At 39.5% G+C, this 23659-nt stretch overlaps 2 protein-coding genes across 3 annotated transcripts in view; one reads left to right on the top strand and one right to left on the bottom strand.

Annotated features, from left to right (window-relative positions):
• The first annotated feature begins 4308 nt into the window (after nt 1-4308).
• LOC105483868 (leiomodin 3) lies at nt 4309-21473 on the top strand. Of its 2 annotated transcripts, XM_011744933.3 has the most exons (4): nt 4309-4402; nt 4496-4812; nt 6856-8211; nt 17917-21473. In XM_011744933.3, exons 2-4 carry the CDS (start codon nt 4519-4521, stop codon nt 17941-17943), a joined length of 1677 nt encoding a protein of 558 aa, XP_011743235.2. In that variant the 5' UTR covers nt 4309-4402; nt 4496-4518; the 3' UTR covers nt 17944-21473. The 2 variants fall into 2 exon arrangements, with proteins under 2 accessions (XP_011743235.2, XP_011743225.2); XM_011744923.2 differs by having other exon boundaries at nt 4309-4812.
• LOC105483862 (ARF like GTPase 6 interacting protein 5) overlaps nt 20919-23659 on the bottom strand; it is a 21755-nt gene continuing 19014 nt past the window's right edge. Inside the window, exon 3 of the mRNA XM_011744911.2 lies at nt 20919-22505. Coding sequence (XP_011743213.1) covers nt 22333-22505 — 173 coding nt within the window. The 3' untranslated portion in view covers nt 20919-22332. The remainder of the gene's footprint in view (nt 22506-23659) is intronic.

Genomic DNA, 23659 nt, shown 5'->3' with positions numbered 1-23659 from the left:
CAACCAGCAATTATTTACTTGTCTTCATCACTGGAAAGTGACTTTGTCTCAACCATTCTTGTATTTCTAGTGCCTAACACAGCACATGGCACAACCAGGCACTGGGCAAATACTGCTGAATAAATGAATGAGTGCAATGTGTTTTAAATTCACTGAGCGTGATCTGTAAAAGGAGTGGCTTGCAGTAGCTCTGTGACCCTCACACTTATTTACACATCAGAATCACCTGGAGAGCTTTCAGAACATACAGATTCCTGAGCCCAGACCTGAGTCACTTCTGGGTGGGGTCCAGAGAGACAATATACTTAATAACTTCCCCTGAGGACTCTGATTCAAAACCAGATAATCTGTGATGCCCTATCTGGCTCTAACGTTCTGTCAATTATCCTACAGCTAGCTACATTCTTTTGGTATCATAGCTGGATTCTGATATGAGAAGCTGTTTAGGTGGCAGCAGTGGAACATCATTAAGAAAAAGTACAACTAAATCATCTCTGTGTCAAATGAGGCTAATTACACCAGTAAACCCTCCCTGTCAGCATATGGATAAAATGCACAGTAGAAGCAGCTGGGAGAGATTTATCCACTTCCTACGCTCATTCAGCAAGATGCAAGTCAGATGAAGGAGCACTCCTTACAGAAATTCCTAAATCAGCTTGATCATCAAAAGCATTTTGATCACATTAAAATGAGTGGAATTCATCAGAAGAGAATTTGAATCTAAAAGCTTATTGCTTGGGGGAGTTTCATATTTATATGCAAATAGTAGTTTTCTATTTTCTTTATACACAATTCCACCTAGAAGTCTCTCAGTTTCTTTCTGTAAAAGCAACAAGATTTTTGAAAGCTCTTTTGTTTATTGCCGTTAATATAATGGTTTCTATCTTAAAAATGGCTTTTAAAATGTAGTACATGTAAATGTACTACATTATGTAAACATACTGCGTTTTATCATTGCCTTTGTTTTTCTTTAAGTATTTCTGCAGTTATCCATGAGTTATGAGAATAATACTGTTGAACATTTATTGATGGTTAGTCTGTGCCATGTACCATCCTACTCTATATACATCTATAGATATAGATATAAATAAAACCTCATATATATGTATAAAACCTCATTAATGTTCTCAATAATTGCATATGGTAGACACTATTATCAGATATGGGCTAAGTTGCTCAGTATCACATGACAGAAATGCAGCTGACACTGAAATCCAGGTATACTGATTCCAGAGCCTCCTCTTTAATATTTAGCTCTGTATTTCCTGAAGTATGAATTATTTTAAGGTTGGGGAGGGTTGGGTTAAAAAATTGGTTTCTTTAGTGTAGGATTTCTCAGAGTTTCTCAAAGTTAATTGTGCTTTACAAGTATCTAAAACACAAATGCAGAATATAACATTTCCCAAGCCTCCCTGAACAAAATGTTTTTGTTTTTTGTTTTTTGTTTTTTTTGTTTTTTTGTTTTTTTGCTGCGTCTCTTTAGATCATTGTTCTGCAAAGAAAAATCTATGAAATGATGGTCCACAAATCATGGTCTACAAAGTGGTCTACCTCCATGCCCACCAAGGCCAACTCTTCCCCCTTTTACAGGGACTAAAAGGAAGACCTGGCCAGGCATGGTGGCTCATGCCTGTAATCCCAGCAGTTTGGAAGGCCGAGGTGGGCAGATCACCTGAGGTCAGGAGTTCAAGACCAGCCTGGCCAACAAGGTGAAACCCCAGTCTCTACTAAAAATACAAAAATTCACCAAGTGTGGTGGTACACGCCTGTAGTCTCAGCTACTGGGCAGGCTGAGGCACAAGAATCACTTGAACCCAGCAGGGAGAGGTTGCAGTGAACTGAGATCATACCACTGCACTCCAGCCCAGGCAGTAGAGTGAGACTCAGTCTCAAAAAAAAAAGACCTGATAGGGGAGAGGCCAAGGATAAGTTGCCAGTACATACCTGTGTCCTTCGAAAATTCTCATTCAAGTAGATTGGAAATACCTTTCCAGGGCATTAATTATGTATGAAAAGCCTTTCAACCTGGAGTGCTCAAGATAAAACACTGGGGTAGAAAGAAAATATTTTAACTTCCATTTCAAACTCACACTTGATTTTTTTTTCCTTTTTCACAAATTTTATCAATAAAATATCCTTGGACAGATACACAAGAAACTAAAATCCTTGGATACTTTTGGAGAAAGGAAAGGGATATCTCAAGTTTCAAACTTACATATATATGAAATGTTGGAATGGTAACACGTATATCTGTTTGTTTGTTTTTATTTATTTATTTTGAGATGGAGTCTTGCTCTGCCACCCAGGCTGGAGTGCAGTTGTGTGATCTCGGCTCACTGCAACCTCCGCCTCAGCCTCCTGGGTAGCTGGGACTACAGGTGCCCGCCACCATGCCTGGCTAATTTTTGTATTTTTAGCCGAGATAGAGTTTTGCTATATTGGCCAGGCTGATCTTGAACTCTTGACCTCAGGTGATCTTCCCGCCTCGACCTCCCAAAGTGCTGGGAATACAGACATGAGCCACAGCGCCCAGTCAACATGTATAGTATCTGTAAATATTTAATATACATAGATTGGAGATGGGTCCTAGTAGGTTGGTGCAAAAGTAATTGTGGGTTTTGCTGTTACTTTAATTTACATATAAAAAGTATTTAATTTCTTCATTTTCTTTGACCTAGCAATTTCACTTTTTGGAATTTGTTCAATTTACTCTAAGGAAATAAACTTGTGTGTTTATAAACGATTTAGCTATAGGGATATTTATTAAAGAACTATTTGTGCTTGTGAGAATTGAAAACATTCTAAACATCCAACAATTGAGGATTGGTTATATAAATTATGGTGCATCCATATAAAGAATCCTAACAAATGGCAATAAAAAAGTATTTAGTAGTAGAGTACACAGTTGCCTAGAAAAAAAGAATCCTGTCTTTGTCAGTCAAAAAAACAGATGAGAAAAAATGATAGAGTTTGTATGCTTTAAAGAAAGGACTGGAATGAAAAAACCGAAATGTTGATAGTGGTAGCTTCACAGTGAGGTAAGGGGAAAATTTTATTCTCTGCCTTCCTATGTTTTCCTAACTCTTGTACAATGAATGTGTATTTCTGAATAAGAATATATTTACGGGCCAGGCACAGTGGCTCATGCCTGTAATCCCAGAACTTTGGGAGGCTGAGGCAGATGGACTGCGTGAACTCAGAAATTCAAGACCAGCCTGTGCAACATGGCAAAACCCCATCTCTACAAAAAATACAAAAATTAGCTGGGTGTAGTGGTGCCTACCTGTGGTCCCAGCTACTCAGGAGACTGAGCCTGGGAGGCAGAGGTTGCGGTGAGCTGAGATCGCAGCACTGCACTCCAGCCTGGGTGACAAAGCTAGACCATGTCTTAAAGATATATATAATAAAACTTGTGTATCATATATTCTTGTACCCTTTGTCACACAAATAGCATGCAAAACACACTCTTTTGTACTTTGCCTTATTGTGTAAACTTGCACACATGCCATTTTACCCATGTAGTGTATCTGAGGATACATTTCTCAAAGTGGAGTTGCTGGGTCAAAGGAAATGGACATTTGTAATTTGGACAAATGTTGCATATTGCCCCTTCAGGGTTTGAAAAAAAATCTTCTCATGGTTTGTTTTAGTATATTAGTGGTCTGGATTTTTTTTTTTTTTTTAACATTTCACTTTAGATCCATTTTCATTGATATTGGCTTAATGGATACTTAATAAGAAAAGCAAATAATTTAAAATATTAAACTCACTTTTAGTGGAAATTCAAGTGCTGGTTGTCCCCATCTGTTAGATCACAGGATCTAGATGCAAATAGGACATCTTGCAAAGGTTCGGCTTACACAGAGGATGAATGACATAGCAAGACCTCTGCTCCACCGTACACTACTTTATTTGCTTCCACAGTCAACTTGTAGTGAAGAGGCAGACCCTAAGAGTTTGATTTCTACCTTCAAGTGAATTCTTCACATCAGAAAGAATTCAGGTTGCCGGTTGGATTTCCCTTCTGAAATATTGTAAGTTGCTTTAATTAAAAAAAAAAACAAGTGGAATCCCCTGGAGTATTGGGGTATATAGGTACGAGCTGCATGAATTTGTGTGTGGCAACATGATGGCATATAGGAAGATAATTAATTTTATTCCTGCAGAGATTCTGTGGTCTCTGCTAGTCTCTGGCAAACATAGCAGCTGTACTGAAATGTCAGATGGATTTGCACAGCTGACTCAAGTTGCCGAAAAGAGAGCAGCATAGTAGTTCCATAAATTGACCCCAACCCGCCAAGCCCTGCTTAATATAGATCCGGCAAGAGCTTAGCTGTGATCACTCCTAGCTGCTCAGCAAACCACTGAGGTTCCTGGGGAAAAAAAAAAATATATCTCAAGGGTGTGTTAACTTGGGACACTTGTTAACTTGGGGACCTTCTTGAGGCTTTTTTTTCTTTCTTTTTAAAAATCATCTTTGATTATTCTTTTCTAGTAAAATAATATTTAGAAAAAATAATGTCGGAGCACAGCAGAAATTCAGATCAAGAAGAACTTCTCGATGAGGAGATTAATGAAGATGAAATCTTGGCCAACTTGTCCGCTGAAGAACTGAAAGAACTGCAGTCGGAAATGGAAGTCATGGCCCCTGACCCCAGCCTTCCTGTGGGAATGATTCAGAAAGATCAAACTGACAAGCCACCGACAGGAAACTTCAATCATAAATCTCTTGTTGATTATATGTATTGGGAAAAGGCATCCAGGCGCATGTTGGAAGACGAACGAGTTCCTGTCACCTTTGTGAAATCCGAGGTAACCAGAGATTTGTGTACAACAGAGAAATGGCTGCCTGGGCTGGGCTGTTAGGTGTCCCTTTTGTAACTGTGATTTCTCAGGACTCCAGGGTTTCGTTCTGCTTTGTTTCTGCCAATATCTAGCTTAAACCATCATATTTAATCCTACTCCAGACTGGAACTTTCTGAAACACTTACATTTATATTTCCAAGGGGAAAATTGGGTGATTTCTTGCAAATGTCTCTTTTTAAAAACTGCTGTCAGGTTTGCTGTGTCAGAAAGCCTGTGTTCCATTGCCACGATACTTGGTTTCTTAACTCATAACCCAGGCAGTTGTCCTTAACTCTCTCTTTCTTTTTTTATTGCAGGCCCCTTTGAGAAACTAATGACAGTTCTGTAGCCTCTGTCTCTCTGGCACATCCAAACATATGCAGTGTTCTGCACACAGTGTCAAACATTTCAGTCCTCCTGAAGTCTGGCCACACACCCTGCAGTTAAACCAAGTCGAATAACCAGAAAATGTCTTATATTATTACTATGTATTGGCTGTCAGTGACGACATTTAGAAATAGATGGCTATTAAGTGGTTTTTGAAGCTGGTTCTTCACTTTCTAAAATCTGAAACCTAGAATTGTTGACTCTTCAAACTTACTGTGCATGAGTATAATTTTTTTTTTTTAATGTTCCACTTGAAAATGACTTAACAAAAAGAGTACAGAGATGCCTCCTAGGTACAGTCTCTTTAGGTTATGCCTGTTGACAAAGACACATCTTGTTAAATTACTACGCTGGCTGTAATTAAGGAAAGTTGTCAATTGGTTTTACAGTCAGGAGAGTTTGAACATGTACTAAGATTAAGAAAAGAAACAGCTGGATTGATCAGGTTAGAGTTCATGATACAATTTGCAGATTTTTTACAACTGGAGGTCAATGGATTAAAAGCCAATTCAGTGTCGGGGGTAAAAATGAGTACTTGCAAACATGTTTTTTCTTCCTCTGGTATAACTTAAACAGCTTGATAGTTGGCTCCCCCTTCTGGTCAAGATGAGAAATGCAGTGGTGAAGACTTCAGGTGGTTAATGTGACTTGTCACTGTCTCTTCCGACCTAGTTATGAGCATGAAATTTTTGCTCAGATGAACCTGTGTCTCAACTTGCTGTGCTGGCTTTCAAAATGATACCTATGAGGCACACATATTGCATAGAAAAGCATTATAATTGATGTGCAAGAATCTAATACACATTATTGATAAAAGGTCCATTTTATTTCCCAGACTAAGCAATTATTTCTCAATGTCTGCATAATCCTGTTCCATCTTACAGCTGGCTCTGGTTCCTAGGCACTTTCTTTCAAAAGAAACCGGGATAGTAAACTTGTCCCAGACAGAGTAGCCATGGCAGTTTTCAAAGAACTGAAAAAATACAATCAAAATTGAGGTTTTAAATATACATATATATATATTCAAAATTAAAATTGAGGTTTTTAAATATACATATATTCCAAAATATCAAACTGATCTAATTTTCCATACATTATGTTATGTTCTCAGAGGAAGTTCATGTACATTCTACACTAGATTAGTAGACATTGTAGGAATGTTAATTTTAGGGCAATAATTTCCTTATTATTCTAATATATTTATAATATTTATAATAATTTCCTTATTATTCTAATATATTTATAATATATTGGAATAAGGAAATTATTGCCCTGACTCAGGACTGTTGAGTACTAGATGCCTATTTGGCATAAAAAAATCCAGGCTTCAATGTATCGATGAACAATTCTATCAGGTTTTCAAAACAATTTTTAACTGCTTCTGAAATTAAACACCATTAAAAAACAGAATATTAAAACAAAATTAATAAGGTTTCATTTTAATATTGTTATTTATGGGATGGGATAACCACCCATTTTTAGCAATCAGCTCTTTAAATAAGCATTATTTAAAATAGCAACCAGCTCATTTAAACAAGTATTTTTCTTATCTCCAGTAGCTGATGCTCTACTTCGTATTTCTTCTCTGCTATGTATTCTAATCCTCATAAACCTCTCTTGTAGGAAAAGACTCAAGAAGAGCATGAAGAAATAGACAAACGTAATAAAAATATGGCCCAGTATTTAAAAGAAAAGCTCAATAATGAAATAGTTGCGAATAAAAGAGAATCAAAGGGCAGCAGCAATGTCCAAGAAACAGATGAAGAAGATGAAGAAGAAGAAGAAGATGGTGATGAAGGAGAAGATGATGGTGAAGACAGTGAAAAAACAAGCAGAGAAGAGGAAGGCAAAGCAAAGGAACAAATTAGAAATTGTGAGAACAACTGCCAGCAGGTAACTGACAAAGCATTCAAAGAACAGAGAGACAGACCAGAGGCCCAAGAACAAAGTGAGAAAAAAATATCAAAATTAGATCCTAAGAAGTTAGCTCTAGATACCAGCTTTTTGAAGGTAAGTGCAAGGCCTTCAGGAAACCAGACAGACCTGGATGGGAGCTTGAGGAGAGTTAGAAAAAATGATCCTGACATGAAGGAACTCAACCTGAACAACATTGAAAACATCCCCAAAGAAATGTTACTGGACTTTGTCAATGCAATGAAGAAAAACAAGCACATCAGAACGTTCAGTTTAGCCAATGTGGGTGCAGATGAGAATGTAGCATTTGCCTTGGCTAACATGTTGCGTGAAAATAGAAGCATCACCACTCTCAACATCGAGTCCAATTTCATCACAGGTAAAGGGATTGTGGCCATCATGAGGTGTCTCCAGTTTAATGAGACGCTAACTGAGCTTCGGTTTCACAATCAGAGGCACATGTTGGGTCACCATGCTGAAATGGAAATAGCCAGGCTTTTGAAGGCAAACAGCACTCTCCTGAAGATGGGCTACCATTTTGAGCTTCCGGGTCCCAGAATGGTGGTCACTAATCTGCTCACCAGGAATCAGGATAAACAAAGGCAGAAACGACAGGAGGAGCAAAAACAGCAGCAACTCAAGGAACAGAAGAAGCTGATAGCCATGTTAGAGAATGGGTTGGGGCTGCCCCCTGGGATGTGGGAGATGTTGGGAGGACCCATGCCAGATTCCAGAATGCAGGAGTTCTTCCAGCCACCGCCACCTCGGCCTCCCAACCCCCAGAACGTCCCCTTCAGTCAACACAGTGAAATGATGAAAAAGCCATCACAGGCGCCGCAGTACAGGACAGACCCTGACTCCTTCCGGGTGGTGAAGCTGAAGAGAATCCAGCGCAAATCTCGGATGCCGGAAGCCAGAGAACCACCCGAGAAAACCAACCTCAAAGATGTCATCAAAACACTCAAGCCAGTGCCGAGAAACAGGCCACCCCCATTGGTGGAAATCACTCCCAGAGATCAGCTGCTAAACGACATTCGTCACAGCAATGTCGCCTATCTTAAACCTGTAAGTAGACGGAGGGAGAAACGGTGACTGAGCACCCTCCATAGAAAATGCATCCCAACTTTATTCCCTATTTGTTTTAACGTAAGGGGATACTCACCAATTGAGACCAACGGGGGGACGCCAATGAGCATTACCAATAGAACTAAATTACTGTTACCTCTAAGGATGTATACCTGTAGCACCCCATATCTAGGTACGCCTATATGACTTCTGTAACAATAATATTAGCAGCTAATATTTAGGGAGCATTTACTACAGGCTGGAGTCGTTATATGAATTAACTCATGTAATCATCTTACCAACCCTATAAGGTCTAAGTACTGTTATTCTCCCCATTTAATAAAAAGGATACTGAAACTTAGAGAATTTAATAACATGTGGAGGAGATACAGCTAGGAAGTGGTAGAACTGACATTGAAAGCCGGTTCTGAGTCCAGAGTCAAGTTTTAATTCACCTCATTCTTCTGACCTCTTCAAGTGCATATTCAAAAGAACACCATTCCAGCCACAATGGAGCTGACACTCAGAGATCCCCAGGAAGCTATAGTGAGGAATAAATAAGAATGAGGCCAGGCCGGGTGCATTGGCTCACGCCTGTAATTTCAGCACTTTGGGAGGCCTAAGCAGATGGATCATGAGGTCAAGAGATTGAGATCATCCTAGCCAACGTGGTGAAACCCCATCTCTACTAAAAATACAAAAATTATCTGGGCTTGGTGGCAGGCACCTGTAGTCCCAGCTACTCGGGAGGCTGACGCAGGAGAATTGCTTGAACCTGGGAGGTGGAGGTTGCAGTGAGCCGAAATTGTGCCACTGCACTCCAGCCTGGTGACAGAGCAAGACTCTGTCTCAAAAAAGAAAAAAAAAAAAAAAAGGCCAAATTGGGCCAATAGTAGATAATTGAATGCTTCTAAAATGCATAGAAACAGTTCTTTTTAGTAGATGAAGAGAGACTGTCTGAAATTACATTTGTAGTGCTCGCTTTTTAGGCAGATAAATGATGAACTTCAGGTTGGTATCACCGTGAATTCATGGGGTTTTAAAATCACTGTTTCAGTTTAATATTTACCATGATTCACAATTACTGCTGAGTGGAAAGGTTATTTTCCTTGCAACTTAAGTTGCAGAAATAAAAATGTTTTGGTCATTATGATGATGGCATTTATTGAGGTTGAAAGATGTGTTCGGTGGCCACGGGAGATTGATAATGAACTATATTATTTTAAAATCTTGTGTAATATAGCCATGAGATTATGTTGACAGAATAGTCAGTATATTATTTTATTACACAGATTTGTGTTTTTTAAAGACATGTTGAATTTTTATGCATGCTTGCTCTTTTTCTGCTTTAAAGAGCTTGATATTCTGAAATAATTGCTAGTCTTTCACATATAGACATATGTATGGTCCTTATTCCCAACTCCTGGAATGGAGAATTATCAATAGCCCATTCTTCTGAATCAAAGCTGACTTTCATCTATGGTTTAGAGAGGCTCTGATTCTTCCTGGAGCAGTGGCCAGGTTGAGATCGCCGGAGGTCACATGAGGTCAGACAATGGTTCTTTGCCTGCCCTTGGGCACAGCATCAAGACTTTCTGCACCTGCTCTTCTCTAGACAGCCAGAACTCCCCTGGGAGTGAATTGGGGTGTTGTTTGAGAGAAACTAGTTCTACCACTTTTCCAGTAACTAGTCATTGGCAAAGAATATTCAAGCCACCTTGGTGGCTGTACATTCAGAAAAGAACAGTCTGAAAAGAACGATGAGATGTCTTTTTAAAAAATCTGTGTTAAAGGTGGCATGTAAATTCAGAGTAGAAGAGGGAATGAAGTTCAAAAGAGCATCTAAACCAACTCCCTGACTTCTGAGTGCTCTGCTGAGCAAATCCATTTTCCCTGGGTCAATTCCATTCTATCCATTCACTTATTTGTTAATCTAACAAATATCTATGTCAGGCAGGTGAGAAGGACTGGGGATATAGTGGTGAGTAAGTCAGGTTCAGTCTCGACCTCACACACAGCCTACAGTGTAGGTTTAATTTTTCAGCTCCTCTGCCTTTTACTGAACTGAGAACACTACAGTTTTGGGTCTAGGGTCTACAACAAAAGACACTGAAATAAATTCATGGTGATAATTGCAAGAATAAAACACCCTACCAAGCACTGCATTTTTCGTATTTTAATTCACAACTGCTACCAATTTTCAGTGTATTTGGTGGTGGTGGTTTAAAAAATTTAGTCTAAGAAAAACATGCTGCAAAGTGAACTCTGACATGTTTTTTGAATGACAATCTTGCATGTCTCCCTAGGCTTTGAAATGGCTTCATTTATTCTGAAGGACGGGCAATTTCTCCTGCCTTCAGTTGCCTGGCTTGGCCTGTGACAGGCATCTGTTTGCATGTGTCTCAGTTACAAAATATCACACAACTTCATCTATTTGGTCCTGGAAAATGCGCAGCAAGAAAAATATGAAAGTGCCTCATTGCAGTAATGAAAATTTGCTTCACTAGTATCAATTTGCTTCCCAGTACTCTGTTTCTGTGCCTTTCTGCATGTACTATAAATTTCTGCTTTAAAGCCAAAACATAGTATAATCTTTTAAAAGATATTTTAATTGTTTTATTTTTATTTTGAGGTCATTTTAGACTTACAGAAGGTCAAAAGTAGTACAAAGAATTCCTGCATACCATCTCACTTTACCACATTTGCTTACTTATCTTTCTTTAAAAGCTATTTTAAGAGGCAATACATCTGTGTGTGTCGTATCAACAGGGCACATGACTCAATGGAGGTAATAATAGCATGGATAGCTATGATGTGTTCACACTTGGGTCTCCAGCCAGCTATTGTAAAACACCATCAAATTTAAGATGCATTCTGATTTCAGAGCTGTTGAAATATCCCAAAATATACATCTTAAGACTCAAAATACAATAAACACTGTAAATGGTAATGTCACAAAATCCCAGCAGAAAGGGATGGTTTTACCCAATCAAATGAGACAAGACAATGTTCACTTGATAGAGGTGAAATGAAATGAAGGGTTTTGGGGGTTTGGGACAGATGCCCTCCAAATCCCTGGGTTTTCAAAACTGAGGTTAAAATTAAAACACAGTTTTGAAATCTTGTGGAGGGGTGTGTGTGTGTGTGTGTGTGTGTGTGTGTGTGTGTGTGATGTTCCTAATGAGAACATTGTTCAGAAACAAACTTTTTTCTTAGAAAAGTTTTTTGTGTGTGTGTTTTTGTTTATGAGACAGGGTCTCTCTCTATCACCCAGGCTGGAGTGCAGTAGCTCAATTACGGCTCACTGTAGCCTCAACCACCAGGGCTCAAGTGATCCTCCCACCTCAGACTCCTGAGTAGCTGGGACCACACATGCATGCCACCATTCCTGGCTAATTTTTTTTTTTTTTTTAATTTGTAGAGATGAGATCTCACTGTGTTGCCCAGGCTGGTCTCAAACTCTTGAGCTCAAGTGATCCTTCTGCTTCGGCCTCCCAAAGTGCTGGGATTACAGGCCTCAGCCACCATGCCCGACAGAAAAAAAATTTTTTATTGTAGTTACTGGCTGGGAACGGTAGTTCATACCTGTAATCTCAACACTTTGGGAGGCCAAGGCAGGAGGATTGCTTGAGCCCAGGAATTCAAGACCAACATGAGCAACAAAACAAAGTGAGATCCTGTTTCTACAAAAAATTTTTAAAAGTTAGCCTGGTGTGATGGCATGCACCTGTGGTACCAGCTACACAGGAGGCTGAGGCAGGAGGATCACTTGAGCCCAGGAAGTCAAGGCTGCAGTGAGCCATGTTTGTGCCACTGCACTACAGCCTGGGCAACAGAGTGAGACCCTCTGTCAAAAATAAAAGTAGTTATTTTCCTTCTAGATTTGGAAATATTATTTTTGTACTTGATAGAGCACATGTATTTTAAAATTGTTTTTTAGGCTGGATGTGGTGGCTCATGCCTGTAATCCCAGTACTTTAGGAGGTCGATCACTTGAGGCCAGGAGTTTGAGACCAACCTGGCCGATGTGGTGAAACCCTGTCTCTACTAAAAATACAAAAATATTCGGGCGTGGTGGCGCTCGCCTGTAATCCCAGCTACTCAGGAGGCCGAGGTACAAGAATCACTAGAACCCGGGGGCTGGAGGTTGCAGTGAGCTGAGATGGTGCCGCTGCACTCCAGCCTGGGCAACAGAGCGAGATTCTATCTCAAAAAAATAAAATTAAAAAGTCTTTTTAAAAAAATTAATGCTTATTCTCTCCCTACCCCATGCTTCTGGCCTAGGATACCTGAAATGAAGTTGCTGGCAAAAAATAAAGGAAAATCCATATACTTGCTTTGCTCAAACGCTTCCTCCTCTGAGAAATTACCCATTCAATTCGGTTTAAAAGAAATTTACTCCCTGGGCCAGGTATTGAAAACTGGTAAAGCATGAGGTCAGATCTGCAGGCCCATTTTATTTGACTTGGGTATCATTGTGTAAGTTTTTTGAATGCCACATGCAAAAAAATCCAGATATCTAGCACCACTTGGAGCATCAGATCTGGCCACACCGCACTGGCATGGAAACAATCAGCTGTTTCTGTGCATTGGTTTCACCCTTGAGAATGCTCATGGACCCTCTAGTTTTTCTCTTTTGCCCTTACTGCTTTGCACCTGGCATGCTTCCCTCATTTACATGATTTATTTGGCTTCTGTAGAATTTTTTTAGTTTGCTCTTGTTGTTTTTAGCTATGTTTTTAAGATTCTTTGTCTTATCTAACAAACTGAATTTATTAGATAATGACTAAATCATTTCCCTCTGAGTTAATAAAGCTGAGTCAGTATGATAGCACAAAGACATTAGGCTGGTGTAGGCCTATCCCTCCCTGACAAATGTGCGATATTCTTTCATCTTCAAAAATGTTGTGGTCTGCTCACTCCTATCATCTCAAATGAGTATTTGTACTTTTCACTGAGATAAAATCCCATTTGCAGCAACTGTCTAATTCACTGAGGCCAGCTGCATTTTGTATCATATCCAAGCTTCTGTGCCAATCACGCAAGATTACTATTTTAACATTCACTCAATTTCACTTCAGGCTTACTCACGTATATCTGGACTGCTCCCATCCAGTTGGCTAAAGCTATTGCTAAACTTTCCTCCAGAAAGACTTCAGTATAAAAATGTCGTGAGCGGCCTTAGTTAATCAACAGACTCCACAACACATTAGGAGTTGTTATGGTTACAGAATTGAAGTTTACAAACCCTTGAGCATTCATCTTCATTGCTGGCCATTTCTTCTTTGCCACATTTATAAAATCTTCTTTCTCTTTAACCAGGTTCTCTATATTCTATCCTTTTGTAATTTTCTCCTCTTTCCCATCACATAATGGGAAATTTTCTTCTCTTTCTCTTGTCACATAATCTAGAACAATCCCCAAATCTCCCTTTCCCTTTAGATCACTCAGGGTTTTCTTAGCACATTCAATCTGTCCCCAGACCAAGCTGCTCATTTTTAGGCCTTTTGGTGGTTTCTAGTTCCCAGTTGTCTGTCTTATCTGCATTCTGTCACGCATTCAGGTCTAAAACTCCAGGGTTATCTTCAACTCCTTTTTTCCCTTCGACCCCTTCTCCCCCATTTTTGGGACCTCCAATAAAGAAACCAGGATGATCTATAAGAGCCAAGGCCAAACATAGATCATAGCTTTGGAAATGTTACAATTCTTATAAAGGGAGCCTCCATAGGAAAAAAGGAATGTAACATTTCAAGCTCATCAAGAACATGTATAATCCAGGAATTACATAAACCAGAATTGCTTGCCTTTAAAGCGTAGTGGGGAAAAAAGGTCTTTTATATACTTTTCTAAAGTCTATATAGTGATTCTCAAATGTTATTATGGATCAAAATCACCCAAAGGGCCAAATACAGATTACTGAGTCCACTGACAGAGTCTCTGATTTAGTAGGTCTTGGATGGGGTCTAAGAATTTGCATTTCTGACAAATTCCCTGGTAATGCTGTTGCTGCTGCTTATTCCGGGACCACATTTGACAACCATGACTCTGATATCTATGGTAAACCATGTCTGCTGCCATCTTCCCTGAAGGGCCTTGCTTTCCTGCCTCTGTACCACCCTTTGCCTCTAATTACCTTTTCTTCTATCTCTATCTGTTAGAATCTGTCCAATTTCCAAGGCTTGACTCAAATGCTACTTCTTACAACAAAACATCAGGAGTACTCTGCCTGTGTATTTCCATTACCCTTTGTCCACACTTCTTTTATGGCACCTCCTACATTGTGCTTCAGGTTGACAGCCCTTCTGGCCACAGTGTACTCTCCTACAGGATTCTGAGTTCTTCAAAGCAGGTCTTGCTCATCTCTATCCTGGACACCCACTGAGGTGTTGGTCCAGAGCAGGAACTTAATATAGGCAGACCAAATTAAATAGCCTGTGCTGAAACCAACCTTCCCACCCACCCTGCCTCCCAGCCTCTGAGTGTATGCATATGTGCGCCCTGTGTAATGCTACACACACACAAGCACACTAGACATACTTTCTTTAAAAACTAACAAGCGAAGGGGGAAAAGGCTCTCTAACAATAACACAAGTTGATCCTCTTCTGTTTGTAAGTTTTACATTTTTATAACATCATAGCTAGCTATTTTTATGATTTCTATCTTTTGTATTCTGCTTAGAAATGGCTTCTTTGAAAATGATTAAAATGTGTGCCTGCCTTTTCATGCAACTTTTATAGTTTTCGGTTTTTAAAAAAATATTTCATATTATGGATCGATTAAAGGGTTAATTTTTAAAGTCAGTAGAAAGCAAAAAGGCTGTTTTATTATTTCTTTTCCAAATAGTTAACCAGTGATCATTTCGTGACTCATTCCTCTTTTCCCCAGTGATCTGAACTACCAGCTTGGTCATATTTTAAATAAGTAAATATGTGTCTGCGTTTCCTATGCTGGGTCAGTGCCACATTTTCTTTTTCAAATATTATTCTGGGCTGGGCATGGTGGCTCACGCCTGTAATACCAGTACTTTGGGAGGAAAAGGCAAGAGGATCACTTGAAGCCAGGAGGGTCTGGCTGCATGAGTTATTGCACCACTGCACTCCAGCCTGGGCAATAGTGAGATCCCCATCTCTCTAAATAATTTAATTTTTTTAAAATTTAAAATATTATTTTGGAACTCTTCCATGCATATATAAACAAATACAGGGAATAACTTACATAAAATGCTTCTTTTTCCATTCCATAATACAAAGAACACACTGTTTTAACTATTTATTGCAGCTTTACAGTTATTTTAAATACCTGACTCATGGTTTCTCTTAACTACTGGTGTTCTCCGTGGGAGAGCCCTGCTGGGTGCAGTCACACCCCTCTCTTCTCAAAGCTTGGCACAAGGGAGGTACAGGGTCATAAGCCATGGACGTCCTCTTGGCTTGAAGGCTGGTAGGCAGCCACACATCAAAGGTCCTTTCTGGTGGGCACGATGCTGGAAAAACACTCCTAGTCAAAGATTGTGGGCCAAGAACTGGCTGCAAGAGGAGCCATAGCAGATGACCAAAATGGTTCATCACACTGGCAGGTGGACATTAGCAATACAGGGAGAAACATTCCTAGTCATTGTTAAACAAATGCCCAGGGGACACTGGGCATCTTCAGTGTTCTCTGGAAGGTACATACATGATAGATGAGTTACTTTCTTAAGATACAATGACAATTGAAACCCTTTAAAAACTTGCCTTGTCCTTAAGGTTTTCCTATGAGGCAGAAGTATGAAGTGGGTTTGCAGTGTTAGACTTCTATTGTTGTTTCATAATTTTTTTTTTTGCCCTGGGGGATGCTTTACACACATATATATATATATATATATAATTTTTTTTTTTTTTTTGAGATGGTGTCTCTGTCGCCCAGGCTGGAATGCAGTGGCGGGATCCCAGCTCAAGGCAACCTCCGCCTCCCAGGTTCAAGCAATTCTCCTGCCTCAGCCTCCTGAGTAGCTGGAATTACAGGCATATGCCACCATGCCCAGCTAAATTTTATATTTGTAGTAAAGACAGGGTTTCACCATGTTGGCCAGGCTTGTCTTGAACTCCTGACCTCAGGTGAACCACCCACCTCGGCCTCCAAAGTGCTGGAATTACAGGCATCAGTCACTGCACCTAGCCTTGTTATAAAACTCTTTTAAGAAAATCAGGTGGCTGGGTACTGTGGCTTACACCTGTAATCCCAGCACTTTGGGAGGCCAAGGTGGGCAGATCACCTGAGGTCAGGAGTTCACGACAAGCTTGGCTAACATGGTAAAACCCCGTCTCTACTAAAAATACAAGAATTAGCTGGGTATGGTGGCACGCATCTGTAATCCCAGCTACTTGGGAGGCTGAGTCAGGAGAATCACTTGAACCTAGGAGGCAGAGGTTGCCTTATGGGTCTCACTTTGTTGTTCAAGCTGGTCTTGAACTTCTGGTCTCAAGTAATTCTCCCATCTCAATCTCCTGAGTAGCCAGGATTACAGGTGCATGCCACCTTGCCAGGCTTATATTTCATGTTTAAACATTTCTGACCATCAGATTAGGAGTGTGCTTCAAAGAGGAAAGACTTTTTTTAAAAAGAACATATATTTTATATTCTTATAGTGATATTTTTACAGACAGTATATAATAATGAGCACTGAAATCAGGCAGACCTGGGTTCAAATCTTGCTCTGCCACTTTCTAGCTGTGTGATCTTAGGCAAGTTACTGTCTTCTCTGAGCCATTTCCCTCCTTACAAGGCTTTTGTAAGATGTAATGAGATAGTGTTTTAAAAATTAGTGGTAGGTTGTTGAAACCCCGTCTCTACTAATAGTACAAAAATTAGCTGGGTGTGGTGGCGCTCGCCTGTAGTCCTAGCTACTCAGGAGGCTGAGGCAGGAGAATTGCTTGAACCCAGGAGGCGGAGGTTGCAGTGAGCCGAGATCGTGCCACTGCACTCCAGCCTGGCAACAGAGCAAGACTCTGTCTTAGAGAGAAAAAAAAAGTGTTAGGCTGGGCACTCATGCCTGTAATCTCAGCACTTTGGGAGTCCAAGGCAGGTGAATCACTTGAGGCCAGGAGTTTGAGACCATCCTGGCCAACATGGTGAAACCCTGTCTCTACTAAAAATACAAAAATTAGCTGGGCATGGTGGCACATGCCTGTAATCCCAGCAACTTGGGAGGCTGAGGCAGGAGAATCGCTTGAACCCAGGAGGTGGAGGTTGCAGTGAGCCAAGATGGTGCCACTGCGCTCCAGCCTGGGAGACAGACTGAGACTCCATCTCAAAAAAAAAAAAAAAAAAAAAGCGTTAACATGGATTACTCACTTGTGTAATAGCCTTGTGAATTAGATATTGTTATTATCATTTTACAGCTGAGAAAACTGATGCCCAACACCACATAACTAGTACCTGCTAGTGCCAGTCTTTGAACCCAGGCCAACTTGGGCACCTGCCTTCTTATTTCCATGATGTACTTTGCCGTGTGCTCAAAGCCCTTGGAACAGTCCTTGGCATTAGTAAATGTCCAATAAATGGTGGTTAGGACTGTTGTTTTATCTTGACTTTGGGGGTGCTTTGGCTGGAATTTCAAATCTATTCTGTATCTTTTAAGGCATGTACATTTTGTAATTTTTGCTGTAAAGCTCTTAAATTTCCAGGATTAATTTCCTACGTTTCTTCAAATGCTTAAATCGCAGGTGCAACTGCCAAAAGAACTGGCATAAGAGGCAACAGAGTCATCTAGAAGAACAAGAAATGGGGATGGTGGCTCTTGGATTACAGCATGGAGACTATGTCAGCAGCAATACTTTAGGATCCACGTGGCAGAACTGGGAACAATGCTACCGTCTGATAAGGGTATTTGTAAAAGGCAGAATGTTTGGGCCATGAAGAAGTAGGGGGATGAAGAGGAAGGTGGAAGGAGATAAAATATAATATTCAGAGGCAATATTTTCTACTTGCAATCAATTTGAGTGACTTAGGTGAAATTTAGAGTCATGTTTCCAGAAGCAGAAGTTCAAAAAAAATTTAAACGTTTGCTTTATTATTTTCTTCTGGTAAATAATAAATATAACAGAAGTGTTAACTATTGTATTCCCATTCTTTTCTCCTTCCATCTCTTCTGCTATAATTCATCACATAGTATCTTAAAGGGAACAAATTATGTTTCATCCTATGGAAATGGGAAGGACGAATTGAGCTCCTGGCCCTTCTGATGCTTTGAAATGAAAGGATTGTTCCTTAGTGCTTCTCTGGAGAATCAGTGGAGATTTTCAGTTTCCCACCCTGCCTGGCTTTCTCGCTTGGCAACTCCCTTGGTGTTTTTGGAGTATTCTTTCTATAGGGGTACCTGTGAGGGGCAGAACACGTAAGCCACAGAACCTAGTGAAAACTAAGTGTCACTAGGAAAAGTAACGGGAAAAGTAAACCCTGCATAGATGAAAACTTCCTGGCAGCAAGTTTTCATATATAGAGAGACAATGGGAGACAGCATGCTGTTTTTATAGAAAAAAAGTTTCACATAATATAGTTATTGACAAGCTTTTGGTTTTGGCTAAATACACACACACACACGCATATGTTTACTCTGTAAGTCTGATTTTATCGCTCTCAAACATATTTTAAAGGAAACTTGCTTACAGGATTAAACTTGAACTACTTATTGTATTCTTTAAGGCACTCCATTGCCTGGCCCCAATTTACTAACCCTGTCTCATCTCCCACAAATCCTTTATACTCCTCTTGATGAAACATCCCTGTGCACACCCTTGTGCCTTTGCTGGCATTAACTCTTCCAAAAGACTTCCCTCCTGTTCCCCATTAATGAACGTCCTACCCAGTCTTCAACTCCCAGGTCAGGTCCTGTGTCCTCCATAAAAAACTTTCCAGACAACTTCAATCTGTTCTCCTTCCAAATTCCTAGAGGCCTTAATTATTCATTCTAGTCACTAGGTGCATAGAATTTGAGATTTTTGTAATGATAGAAGTAGTGTGAACTCTAGAAATTAGAAAATCAAGCTTTGGGTCAGGCACGGTGGCTCACACCTGTAATCCCAGCACTATGGGAGGCCGAGGAGGACGGATCACCAGAGGTCAGGAGTTCGAGACCAGAGTGGTCAACATGGTGAAACCCCGTCTCTACTGAAAATACAAAAATTAACTGGGCATGATGGCAGGTACCTGTAATCCCAGCTACTCGGGAGGCTGAGGCAGGAGAATTGCTTGAACTGGGGAGGCAGAGGTTGCAGTGAGCCGAGATCGCGTCACTGTACTCCAGCCTGGGCAACAGAGTGATACTCCGTCTCAAAAAAAATAAATAAAAATAAAAAGTTTTGATGCCTTTTCTCTCTCCTTTACCTGAGTGAATAATTGGCACCTGCCTTCTTTCTCCTTTTATGGTATCATAAGTGGCATGTATCAAACAAAACAGGGTAGAGGAGAATAGGTCTAATAGGGACAAACTTAAAAACAACATTATTTGGAAAGACAAGCCATGGGAAAGAAATATGGTGTTTCTATTTTTTTAAAAATATAATTTAGTATGTACAAAAGTATCCAAATTTAAGTATAGTTTTCAATGGCTGATAGTTTTGTTCTCATCCTTTAATTAGAAAACATCCTTGCATACAAAGCAGGATAGCTAAGAAAGGGCTGTAACAAACAAAACTTTAAGTGTCTAGCACATACTACATTTAAGAGGCTAAACTCTGATAGGACAAAGCACTTTAAACACAATTAAAAACTTAATGTAAATTAGTAGTTGAAATTCTAGGCCGGCGTGGTGGGTCATGCCTGTAATCCCAGCACTTTAGGAGGCCGAGGTGGGTGAATCACGTGAGGTCAGGAGTTCAAGACCAGCCTGACCAACATGGCGAAACCCCGTTTCTACTAAAAAAAAAAAAAATACAAAATTAGCCAGGCATGGTAGCTCATGCCTGTAATCCCAACTACTTGGGAGCCTGAGGCAGGAGAATCGCCTAAACACGGGAGGCAGAGGTTGCAGTGAGCTGAGACTGTGCCATTGCACTCCAGCCTGGGCAACAAGAGCGAAACCTCATCTCAAAAAAAAAAAAAAAAAAAATTCTAGAACACCCCTATGCATTTGTTTTATAGCCACCCTATTAATAAAGTCAGGAATTTCAAAATGTGCTGTAAGAGGGTTTTTATCTTAGATATACAAGAAGAAAAGATGATCCAATTTCATAGCTTATGGCCTCAATACACAGGTTTTGCCAAAAGAGGTGAAGCAGTTCACATTATGCTTTTTCTACCACCCAAGCCTAAAGATCTTAGTTGCAGATTTTAACTTGTTTTTCAAATGTAATCATAATTTATAACATTTATATGTTATATTTTTCTATTATTACCTTTCTAGAATTGACCACTGGCCATGAGTAATTACAAGTATCTTTTTTTTTTTATTAATTTCTCCAAATTGATTGTATTTTGTCACCAGAATTCACCTTGTAGAAAATGGAAGGGGCTAACGTGTATATAATACTCATGTCAGACTTAAAAATAGGATCCCACTAGAATTGTTTTATTCTGGCTGCAAGTTAATAAGGTATTCAAGCTTCACTAAACAGTATTTGAAACAGGTAAAGTTTGCTATGTAGAACATCTTCACTGTTCATAGGGTCGTCGCCAGGTTTCTCAGGTATTTAAGACAGATGTGCATTAAATAAAGTCTCACCAAAAAAACCTTTAATCAATTTTATTCTTCATATTTGGGTAAGGGTACAGATTCTAGACCGTATCTGTGAAGTCATGGTGATATCACTGTGCTAAAGATCATGGCTATAGGTTGGCTGAGAATTTAAAATGCAAGAAAAATCAGAAGCAGCACATCATTGCTTCTTATTCCAGGACATACAGAGAGTTTCTTCAGTAAGTACCACTCCAGTTGTCTTCACAATTTAATGCAACGGAAACCTAAATGTTTCTACTTCATCTATGAAATCATTCAATTGGCAGGCAAAACATTTTTATCACCTATTTATAAAAACATGAGAAAGGGAGGAAAAGTAATAGAATGTATAAACTCATGCTATCGTAATTCTAATGTCTAGCTATAAAGGCATATGGTTGTAACAATTGCTATCTAAAATTTTTATTAGCTGCAGTAGCTGCATTCCATTTTCATTACCATTTTATAAAGTCTTTTTGCTTGGTCATCTAAAGATGTTTTTCAACTTTCAAAAGATCAGCTATTATTGTCCTCTTTGTGTCTCTAAGGAATTAATAAAATGCACGTTTATTTCCTTCTTTCTAAATGTTCCAGTTAAAAACGAAATAATACAAAAATGGGAAACATTTTCTTGGACCATTTTTTTTTTCACTGTAACAACAAAAGATGTGCAAGGTAAATAGAACTCATTTTGTTTTATTTTTTGTCTGTCTGTTTTTTAACAAGTCTGTCCAGAATAATACAGGTTACATAGCTGTAACCATCTTAAGGAAAATGACATTAAGTTTGCAACAGTTACCAGCTGGTGAAAACACGTTACTAGCATTTCAAAAATTTACAAAAATGTAACAAAATATCCTAAACAGCTATCTTTATATTTGTAAACGAAGTATAAACAACTGGCTTAACCAGTTTCCACTGCACATCAAACAGGTGGCAAAGTGATAGAGATCATCTTTGATTTTTAAAGGAGAATAATAAAAACTAATCTATATCCCACACATTGCAATTCTAGGGGATTAGGAACAGGCTAACACATGATGTCATCTACTTTAACAGCCTTTTCATTTACTTGTATGGTCTTGATACTTGACAATTTTTTTATTCCTGTAACAGTATTGTTGCTGTAAAAGCCATAATTTTTTTTATTTCCTTAAAGAAATCGTGTGATCCATTTCCCATTAGATTTCATAAACACACGTGAAACTTCAGATACAATAGGAGGGTGGTGGTTTTCTTTCAGTTTCTGAGGCCTTCTCTCTGAAACATCAGAGCTGATAATAGTTCAGCCTATACATGCATGCTGCCATAGATAATTGGGTCGTACGTGCACCTCCTATTTCAAAAACACAAGCAGAAAGTAGGTCTGGACAAGGGCAAACTGCAACTCAATTTCTGCTGTAACCCTATCTCAGGTAAGTTATGTTTATTCCTTCACTTTGCTGATATAGTCAGTGAGTCTGTTGATGCCTTCCTCCTGCTGTTCTAGGGCATCCAGGACAATGCCCATCGGTGTCCTCTTCAAACCTATTCCTTCCATTTTATTCTCCAGTTTGTTCTTGAGGTTCCGGAGTCTCAACGATGCATGGATAAACATCACTGCAGAGAAGTGACACCTGGTTAACACCAAAGCAATAATTCTCCTTTGCCACATCAATATTACACTCCCTCTCTTCACACTATTAGTAAACTGCCTTAGTTAGCTACAGTCCAGTCTGCTTCTCTAACTGATCCAAGCCTTCAAATGGCTCCTTGGACTTTATGTAAAGCTCTTCATCAAGTCATATACAGTTTTTTTTTTTTTCTTTTCCTGTATTAAAGGAAAATGCTGTATTCAACAGGAAGGACCATTATCTGGAAGCCATACCCTTTCCTTCATGCACTGACATCATCACCTTGCAGATGCTACTTAAATGTCCTGAAATTCAGAGTGAATCAATGGGATTCTATCCTACCAAAAAAATCAACTTACCTGAGGCTTTCCAGAAAATAACTCTTGCTCAATTCAGGGATTATCTGTATCTTGTTCCCTGCAGGAGCATGTGAGTAAAGGTCACTTGTAAAGTGCCTCCCAGAGGCTTTACCCAAAGTGTTGGGTATAGAATTCTAGATGTAAAAACCTAAGAGCTTTACAGAGTTTGTATAGCCCATTGTTCCCCAGACTTGCTTATTTTACCACAGATTCCCTGTCGCCTTTCCTGGACCTCCTCTACCTGAGCCTTAAAGAGACAGGCCTGGGAATCTGTATTTTAAACAGGTAACCCTCTCTCATATGATCTATACCAGTGGTTTTACAACTTCCATGTACGTTCAAATCACCTGGAAAGCCTGTTAAATAGGCAAATTCCTGGTCTCCACCACCCCAAATTCAGACTATTACAACTGAGGGAAGGCTCCAGAATGCATTATTTTAATAATGACTCCGGATGATTCCGATGTAGGTGGATCTTGGACCCTCATTTTGAAAAATACTGATGTGGATTCATCTGGAGGATCTAGAAATAGTTGAGGAGCTTTCTAAAAACATAACATCGTTGGGTACCACTGTTGACCCACAAAATAAAGATGTGGCTGGAAAATTTATATTTTTAAAAAGTATCCTGGATGAGCCTCACAATTATCAGTTTGGGAATCACTTATTAGATAAGTGATTAGATTATTAGATTAGATAATCTCCTTACTTTAGAGATGAGTGAGCTACAGCCCATATAGGATGACTGGTCCAAATCACATGCTGGTTTCCAGCAAGTCTA

This window comes from Macaca nemestrina, chromosome 2 (genome assembly GCF_043159975.1).
Source record: "Macaca nemestrina isolate mMacNem1 chromosome 2, mMacNem.hap1, whole genome shotgun sequence".
In the NCBI taxonomy this organism is placed as follows: domain Eukaryota; kingdom Metazoa; phylum Chordata; class Mammalia; order Primates; family Cercopithecidae; genus Macaca; species Macaca nemestrina.
This window is presented reverse-complemented; position numbering and strand designations above follow the sequence as displayed.